We start from the raw sequence: 8788 nt of genomic DNA on the forward strand, positions 1-8788 counted from the left end.
CATGGCATCGTTGAAGCAGTGCATTCAGAAGATTGAGCACGAGTCCAAGACTCTAATGGAGACAGACCAAGTGGGTCATGATGAAGACGGTGAGTTTTGTGACCAGCAGTTTCAGTAATTTCACTACAGATGACCTAACTGCAGAGCTGGGAGGAAAACGACCTCCTATCGCCAGTCGTGTTATAATTACACTCGTTTTTATTTTCCCACGCGTTGAACATATATGAAGACGTTAGGAAACAGAGTTTATGCTAAAATTGGGACATTTCCTGGAATTATAGCAAAAATTTCTTGTGGAGAGGAAGTTTCCTTTTTTAATTTCATAAATTTCACACAGTCCGTATGATCCAGTTGTGTAATGTTGCACACAATCTCAACAGTGTTGGTCTGAAAGCCTCAAATCAAATTCACTAGTAACAAACTGCTAACATCAGAGAATCTCCCGTTGGAGCTGGGCCTCTCATTCAGCTTGTGATTCTATAATCATGTATGTGTTGCTTTAAAGTGATGATGTTGGTTTGTGTGGTTTATTATTTTTTTTACCCAGTGAAGAAGACGATGAAAAGTGACAAGGCGACCAGTGAGGGCCCTCGCTTTACCAGCGGTGTCATCATGAAGATTTCAGACAACAAGCCTCTACCAGGGAGGAAGCTCATCAAAGTACAGTACCTCTCAGTGCCACTGGCAGTTGGTGTTATTATCTGTATTTGGGCATCAAGTGGTGAAAAGTCAGAGAAAAGAATGAGCTACAGTCTGTGGCTGGTAATGAGGCATCGTATGGCTGAGCTCTTGTGTTTGTGTGTGTGTAGGACACTCTGTGCAAAATATCACCAGTGGCGTACGTTGACATCTTGGAAGGAGATGCCGAGGGTCATGTCCGCTTTCACAGCCCCGAGGAGGCGAGAGCCGTCAGCGACGCTAGAGCCGAGCTGCAGAAGGAGCACGGCTGGAAGCTCGAGATCCTCTCAGGTACGCTTCCTCGACTTATTTAGAGGAAGACATGCTCGTCATGTTTTTGTGTGTACTGCTGTACATGGCTACAGTGTGTACCTGTAGTCCAGGTGAGGACAGGACGTGATGACCGAGCTCTGGCCTCTGATGAAGGCAAACATAAGTTATGGGGGCAGCGCCCGTCAGTTTGTCTCAAGTTTTGCGTTTTTCAAAAGATTTCATAGTTGAACTTAGATGATTTAAATGCTCAAGAATTAGCTTTTGTTTTGAATGAGTCAGGAAGAAAGACCAATTTTAACATTTTACTCTTGGGATCAAAAGGTGATCATGAACAAAGGTATTGGCACAAGATCCTGGTGGACCGGCAAGTCAAGCTGAATCGCCCCAGGGAGAAGAAGCGTGGCACAGAGAAGGTGAGAGAACCCTGGAAAGTGTCAAATGGAAAAATACAGGCTGATGGCAGAATGATGAGGAATCCATCTGTGAACACTTAGAATGCTTTCTGATACAGACTAATACCTGGAATAATGTTGGCATATTAAAGCAGTGCCTTGTCCTCCGTTAATTTGCTGTCATATGTAACTCCTCCTTTTCTTGTCACACTTCAGCTCATATCCAAAGCAGAAAAAATCATCCTTGCCCGGGCCAAGGAGGCGAACAAGCACATCCGTTTCCAAGAAGACTAGCAGCTGCTTACGCTAGCTTTGTTTTTACAACCACACCTGTGTGACCCTGTAGACTCTGCATGATGTGGTGTGAAGGGAGCAGCTGGTGAGGGCTCGAGGAGCCCGGGACAGGTTTAAGTGAGTTCAGTGTCCCCTCATTTTGTTTTCACTGCAGCCCCCGAGGTAATGTGACCTGCTGCTACGCACATAGATGATTTGGGAAGACTTTTTAAAATACTTCACTTTTTTAAGGAGAGTTTTCTGTGTATGATGTAGATAGAATTGAAAGTTCTCCCAGTCAAGGCTGGATCATGACATTGTCCCTGGTATAGTTGCCTTTTTGTTTTCTAATAAAATGTCATTATTTGATTATTACACTCTTTGTGGTTGTATATTTGCAACACATTTGTGCTTCTTAAGTTTGTATAGAAGGCCAAAAAAACAGGCTGCCTTGACTTAAATGTATTCAGCCCTACTGCCAAGTATCACTGTTTGATACTGTGGTTTAGATGGAGCGTTCACTCCAGTGCCAAATGTTGGCCTCAGTCAAAACAAAACAGCTTTGCTTCCTCCGCTAAGTTGCTGACTAGCAGATGTTTCAGCTGCAAAGTATTTCCATTATTACTGAAAGACATACGCCATGTTGTGGTAGAAAGCCTGTAGCTGTTTATCTAATGAAAACCTCTTTACCAAACTGGATATGATTTGCTTTCACATTGCAGATTACATAACACTCATGAATTAAATCATATAGCTGATAATCTGGTGGGTCTGTGATGGCTCCTCGCCGTCGTCGCCGTCCGACCGGGTCACTCCTTTGTCTGCAGACGTTGACTGGTGCATCCAGGATGCATTACATCTGGAATTACACACTGCAGCCTCAGTCATTTTGGGATCAGGTCTCAAAGGCTTGTTGGTGGTTTTACAGCTCTCAGCAGCCGCAGCTGTGCACGCTGACACGGGGCTTTTCCAGGGCCAGGCCATGTCTTCTTTATGGACGGCAGGGAGCTGTCGCAGTGTGTTCCAGTCTTTGTAAGCTTCCCTCATAGTGGTCGTGGCGTGAAAAGGCTCCTTACTCTGGCTGATTTGCATAGAGGGCAGGATTGGCTCGGTGCGCTGCCACTTCAGTGGTGTGAAGTCTGCATGTGTGGTGGAGATGAACTCAGTGTGATCAGCTGCTGGACTGAACACTCGGGCTTTGCCTTGGCCGTGGAACTTGGTTTCCGGGGACTGGGTCTTGAAATGCTTGAAGAATTCACTGGCTCCATCAGTGCGTTCTTGGTTTATGTCCCAAGCCATCTTGGGTGTAAAGGACGCTGCAGGCTCTGTGAGCAGAGCTATGTTGTCTCGGTGCACAGGTTTGTCTCTGCTTGTCCTGGGCTGCACTGGGTGGGCGACGTAGTCGGCTCTGTAGCTGGTCATGCTTTCAAACACACGTGGCCTCTGTAGGGCTGGTGGAGAGGTCACTTCCACTTCAGCAGCACCTTTCTGGGAGGGGCTGTCTGTGATAACTGACCCCTGGTTGACGTTGAAGCTGTCACTCAGCCGGTCCATGTTCGTCTTCCATGCTCGGAAGTCATCTGCAGATAGAAGATTGTGAGAGTTCTTTTGTATTTGTGCCTTGAATGACTCCACCGGTCTTTAAGTGGCTTACGTTTGTACACAGATGTGTAGTCCTCCACCCTGAGTTTCAGCTGCATGTGTGGAGCGCTGCTGCATTGCCGTTGAGCTCTGGGTGCCACAGGTGGCTGTGGGGCCTTCGGCGGGTTTTTTACCAACTTGGTGACAAAGTATGATCTGAAACACACATGAGATGTGAAATTTGTCCGTTTTGCTTTTGGAAGTGTATAATTCGCACACATTTGAGCTCAATATTTGGCTTAAGCTCCATCGGTTCTACAGGTGGAGCAATATTAACGATACAACCTACCGATACGTGGCTATGTCAGAACTGGTCCCCTTCAGCGGATGGTAAGGGTTTTTCTGTTTTGCGGTGGAGATGACGGCCATATGGCAGCAGGGAGGGAGGAACCTGTCCTGGTACTCGGTGGTCATGGAGGTCCGGGCTGGGGCCCAGCGGGGGCCACAGTGCTTCCTGCACATCAAGGCGAGTTTTAGACACAGCTACACTATATATGTTGACACGGTTTGTACTTTATCTCAGACATAAGTCATCAGCACAATCTATAGAAACAGAATAATGTACCTGGGGGTTTAGAAGATAAGTAAAAGAGTTAGCACCTACCTTGTATGGACACTATATATCATTTCTCTGTTGATAAGAGTTGTTAACCTGTAGCATAAGACTAAAACCCCTGCACGAGTGACCCTGATCACTATTCACAGAAAACTGGCTGTAGCAAAGGTTCAATTTGAAAGAATCCACAGCTACAAGCCGGTGTCCAGCTGGTGTGTGTTTGGGTCTGGGAAAGCCCGTCCAAAATCCCATTAGAAACGCGTTACAAGCAGATCACCTCACCTCATAGAGGCTCGCTGTGTGCTGCGCTGCCTCATAGTTTGGGGGTGTCTCGCTCCTGGGGCGGTGCGTGCACCCTGTGTGTCTTTTTCGGCGTCCTGTGGCTGGAAGTCGCTGCAGCCCTGCTCCCTGACTCTTCACTGCAGGCCTACAACCTATGAATTATTGACCGGAGGAACACGGGCTGTGTGCTGAACGAGAGTGTCACGACGGCTTCTAAAAATAAACACTAGTGGACGCAGACCGGTTGCCAAGGTGAGGACGCTGCTCGTGACAATGCGCTCTTTTGGCGCGTAAAGAGGATCCCGAACCCCCGGTAGTTATGGTACATAAAGTGGAATAGCTGCTTTGTTAAAACAATCCAAGCTGTAAAATCATGTGGCATTAGGCCTGATTACATGGCTTTTACTGCTCCTCTTGGTTTAATTTAACACGGTGGATACGGGTGGTGCATTTTGCAAGGTGACTTGGTTGCAGGGCTCCATCTGTCACTTCGCAGTCATGTCCAAAAAGGGGGGAGGGGGTGGGCATGTAAGCTTTCATATATGTACCAACACACGCGCACATGAGGCAGCAAAGGAAACGATGACCTTGTGACCCACCGCAGGCGAACTGATGCCGTCATGGGGATTTTTCCGCCCACAGATGTTAAATAATGGATTGTTGAATTCACAAGAACAAGCGCGTTGCCGTGTTTGTCCACTAGATGGCGTCCAAAACTTGAAAGAAGGCTGTCAGGTCCATTTGGTTCTAACAATTTCACAGTAATAGAGTATACAGTTTTTAAGTAAAACATTTTACTTCTATCTGGCGTTAGAGCAGAATAAGTCAAACGATGTATTTTATAGTTTACCACCAAGGCAGTTTGCACACAGCCCACAACAACATGCCTACAAAACAGGGCAAGAGGCCAACAGCAGACATCTAATGGCCCCCATCATCTTAAGACATACTGAACCAATATATATATAAAAAAATCTTAGTAAAAATCCATGTAGATACAAAAGGGGGAGGGGCTTGGTTGTATCAGGAATTCTGACAAAGTTTGATTATATACTACTTTTGACTTTTCAAAATATCAGATCAATTTTTCCTTTTTTAACATAAAAATACATTTCTAATAGTAGAATATACTTAGATTTTGGTGGGACAAAGACAAAAACTGCCTTGGATAGTGATCAGTCAGATCCACACTGATATCTGTGCACTTCATCCATATCTTTCATTTGAAGTGATTTACTGTAGAGTGACGTGTTTTCACAGAGAAGCATTAAAATGCAAAAAGGCTTGGAAAGAGGAACCTCAGAAGAAGGAGAAGTCTGGTGAGGCTTATGGGTATTTGAAGTTTCTGCCATTAATACATTTCTATCACTTCTTATTTGCATCACTCAGAATAGTTTCGGCATCTTGAAACTTGTGAACCTCGTTGAAAATAGATGTAATATTACTGCTGTTCATTAAATATAACGGAGTAACAGTCAGCACATCATATATAGCCTACAGCCTTGATGCTTATGTAAACCAGAGGGTGGTGCCAAAGCTTAGTAAATATGAGATTATCATTGTCCTATTCAAACTGTCATGAATGTTTACAATCGTTTTTTCACCTCTGCAGTTTGGAGCCGTGCAGGAATTTCACAGAAACGATGTCTGTAACAGTGAAACATGTTCCAGTTTGTCATGACACAATCCTAGTAACTAAATTAAGGGAATAGGCAATGACTACCAGCTCCTTTCTCCACTGGTCAGTCAATGAGATTCACATTTCGACAGTTTAGTTGGTGCCTTATCTCGAGCACTTAAGATGTTTGTGCGTTTTTACGCAGCATAATGTCAAAAAACTGAATATTATGGTCGCCAAAAACTGACTGCAGAAATGTGATTATTCAGTTTTAAAACCTATTAATTCATTATCTAACGTGTTTGCTGTTTTATGGTGACCTTACAGTCACCCATCATTACACAAAGTGCGACAATTTCCACTTTACGCAGCGTCCAATCGTTTCACAACCACAAAGCTCGTAGCTACACTTCCTGCCAACTGAGGGGCAATTGTACTGGACTGAGAGCGCAAAGGGATAAATTATGTTAATCAGTCGGGGCAGATTGGAGGCGTGCTGTTGCCTTAATGAGGGGGAGCATGCCTGCGTTGTGGAAAAGCTGCGAGTACTAGTGTCGTCTCCACTGCGTGCACACTGCCTTCTAGTTCCCCAGTCTCTCCTTTTACTTTATTGTGCATAATAGCAATTTCTTCTGCAGTCGACTACTGTGCAAGGCTCGGTGCAACAAGTTTGCAGGAGCCCCTCACGTCGTCAGGCAGGCTGACTTCCACTCATCTCTCTGTCCCTGTACGTGAATGCCGCGTCGCAGACACGCACTCAAACAGACCAGTGTGCCATAAATTCGCGACTCCGCGCCAGATGCAGTTTGCTCCCAGCAGAGCCGGTAGTTATAGTTAAATAGCAATCGCAGAGGCAAGAGGAGCATCTAAGTGCGCGGAAAATGGAGAAAGAAGTGGCGCCTCAGAAGCGACAGTGCTGTCGCACAACAGTGCTGAACGTCATCTCGTCTTTATGTTCACTGGCGTCCATCGCCTTTTGCATTCTTCTCAGCATTAACACCGCTGATATTAAGAGCCGGGTTGTGAATTTGGAGAGTGGGAATGGGGAGCACACCTTAATCCCTGCCCCCGGCTACTCCATGGATGATTTTAATTCCCTGATTCAACAAAGAGTGGACGAGCTGCTCTCTCAGGTAAGACTGGCTCCTGAACTTGCGCTCTCTGACTTGATTGATTTCAGCCGTCTAATTGCCCAAGTGACGCTGTTTCAGACTCGCAGAACTCCCCCATATCCTGGAGGTTTAGTGAAAACATCATGCCCATATGAATGAAATGACACTGTTTTCTGATTTCAGCACTCCTATGAGAAAATTAAGATTCGCACCGCCAGACAAGCATCACCTGAATGCAACTGCCCTCCAGGTAAAGGAAACTCTACTTCTCTCACTCTGGTTATGTGTGTGTGCGCCAGACGCTGGATTTGAAGCCTGTCTGAAGTTGATGTAAGAATGAATGGGAGCTTTCTGAACAGGCCACTGAAATCGATGACACATGCCAGTTTACCTAAGTAGTGTTGTGACGGTTTGGGGAGGCCTGCCATGAGGGATGCAGACAGCTGACTGGCCGTGCCACTTGACAGAAAGGACGGCATTTAACAGCCTCTATACATAGAGGTGCTGAGAGGTTGTTTGACTAGTGATGCTGCCTGTGTATTTGGATAAAAACGCTGCTTGAAATTCACGTTTCCCACCAGTAGATGGAAACATTGTTTCCCTCAGCGTTGGTCAGCATTCAGATCATTCTGGGAGTGAGTCCAGGTTGCAGTGCATTGCTGTGGGAGATTCTGCTGGGCTGTTAGAAAGAATTGTTGCACAATTTGAGCTGTAGCATCACATTCCTTCTGGCTTTTACCTTGGCATTTGTCCATCACTGTCAGATGTAACTGGGGGTGAAACATGGCACGTGTGATTGACGGCACCAGTTTGAATGCAGTGAAAAAGACAGGAATCTTCTTACAGAAAGAGCCCTGCAGATGTTTCCTGGCAATATGGATTTAAAAATGCTACCACATAAGCCAACAGCTAAGTCTGGAGTTCAGATGGTTGTACAGTTTTAAAACCCAGTGAGTCTAATAAGAATATTTTCCTATTGTTATACACAAGCTATGGGTTGTGTACAATGAGGATCTAACAGGATTTCCTTCATACTGCTGTAGGAGGAGCATGTTGTCACAGTTGAATGTAAACTGAGCATCTCCTTCAGAGTATCTGAAGGATTATGGTCTTTACTGGGGTGATAAAATCCAGTTACTGTACGAGCCAAATTAATCCTTTAAAACCCATTAGATTATGTGAAAAACACTGTTAGTTGGCTGCAGACAGAGCTGCCTTTCTTAGTTATAAAATGGACTTTTTGGATTACACAGACACGAGAAGTTGCATGAATTTCATTGGGATGATCCACTTAACGCCTTGCAGCCTTTCTTATGTGTTAACTATAGTTATGAACTCCAAAATGTCACTGAGCCAGTTTCCACAACACCAAAGGCTTATCACCCTGGATCCTCCACCCCTTTCAGTTTGGGTGAAATGAGTCATTGAAATCAGAAAGAATAGTATTATCCTGGCTCTGTCAGTAACATGTCAGAGAATCTATCAGCATCATGGAAATCTGATGCTAATTTCTAGCAGACTGAGTTCACTGCTGAACTGCTATGTGCTGGAGGAATGAAGAGGGATCTGTCGGCTTCACGTGCTCGATCAGCTCCAGCTGGGAGTGTGACACAGTAGGTGCCTGTAGGTGACCTCTCTGGAAAAGCCAAAGTGGTGATGTGGAGCAGAGTCACCCAGTGGCTGGAGCTCGAGACGGGCAGTGCGGGACGCTGTGGAGTCATCTGTTGTTAGCCCTGACCTCTGAGCTCTCTGTTGGGTGAAGGCCAGATGCGCACAGCAACACAGAGTGATGAAAGAAGAAACAAGACTTGCTAATTGTGAATTAATGACCAAAATTCTTTTCCCTTGCAGACCTCGGCCAGAGCTCATAGCTCCCCAGCTTAGCCGCAATGTGTTGGAGTTTACCCCGGTGAACGAGAGGGTCGTTTCCCTGTGCCTTCGGGTTGCGGACAAGGCTCTCACT

The 8788-nt window shown here is 45.6% G+C and overlaps 3 protein-coding genes across 13 annotated transcripts in view; 2 read left to right on the plus strand and 1 right to left on the minus strand.

Annotated features, from left to right (window-relative positions):
• larp7 (La ribonucleoprotein 7, transcriptional regulator) overlaps nucleotides 1-1991 on the plus strand; it is a 4713-nt gene extending 2722 nt beyond the window's left edge. Inside the window, exons 9-13 of the mRNA XM_020624413.1 lie at nucleotides 1-89; nucleotides 548-660; nucleotides 810-969; nucleotides 1273-1364; nucleotides 1560-1991. Of these exons, the coding sequence (XP_020480069.1) occupies nucleotides 1-89; nucleotides 548-660; nucleotides 810-969; nucleotides 1273-1364; nucleotides 1560-1637 (532 nt within the window). The 3' untranslated portion in view covers nucleotides 1638-1991. The remainder of the gene's footprint in view (nucleotides 90-547; nucleotides 661-809; nucleotides 970-1272; nucleotides 1365-1559) is intronic.
• Nucleotides 1992-2239: 248 nt separating this feature from the next.
• On the minus strand, nucleotides 2240-4491 carry LOC109974267 (uncharacterized). Its single transcript, XM_020624388.1, has 4 exons — nucleotides 4096-4491; nucleotides 3547-3711; nucleotides 3271-3413; nucleotides 2240-3196 (listed from the first exon to the last, which is right to left on the minus strand). Exons 1-4 carry the CDS (start codon nucleotides 4128-4130, stop codon nucleotides 2358-2360), a joined length of 1182 nt encoding a protein of 393 aa, XP_020480044.1. The 5' UTR covers nucleotides 4131-4491; the 3' UTR covers nucleotides 2240-2357.
• Nucleotides 4492-6086: 1595 nt separating this feature from the next.
• col25a1 (collagen type XXV alpha 1 chain) overlaps nucleotides 6087-8788 on the plus strand; it is a 132962-nt gene continuing 130260 nt past the window's right edge. For 4 of the 11 annotated variants that reach the window (XM_020624371.1, XM_020624382.1, XM_020624375.1 and 1 more), the window contains exons 1-2: nucleotides 6089-6846; nucleotides 7009-7075. In XM_020624371.1, the coding sequence (XP_020480027.1) occupies nucleotides 6595-6846; nucleotides 7009-7075 (319 nt within the window). In that variant the 5' untranslated portion in view covers nucleotides 6089-6594. Of the gene's footprint in view, nucleotides 6847-7008; nucleotides 7076-8788 lie in introns of all 11 variants that reach the window. The other 7 variants (XM_020624373.1, XM_020624372.1, XM_020624379.1 and 4 more) reach the window with 4 other exon arrangements.

Source organism: Monopterus albus, unplaced genomic scaffold (genome assembly GCF_001952655.1).
Source record: "Monopterus albus unplaced genomic scaffold, M_albus_1.0 scaffold326.1, whole genome shotgun sequence".
Classification (NCBI taxonomy): domain Eukaryota; kingdom Metazoa; phylum Chordata; class Actinopteri; order Synbranchiformes; family Synbranchidae; genus Monopterus; species Monopterus albus.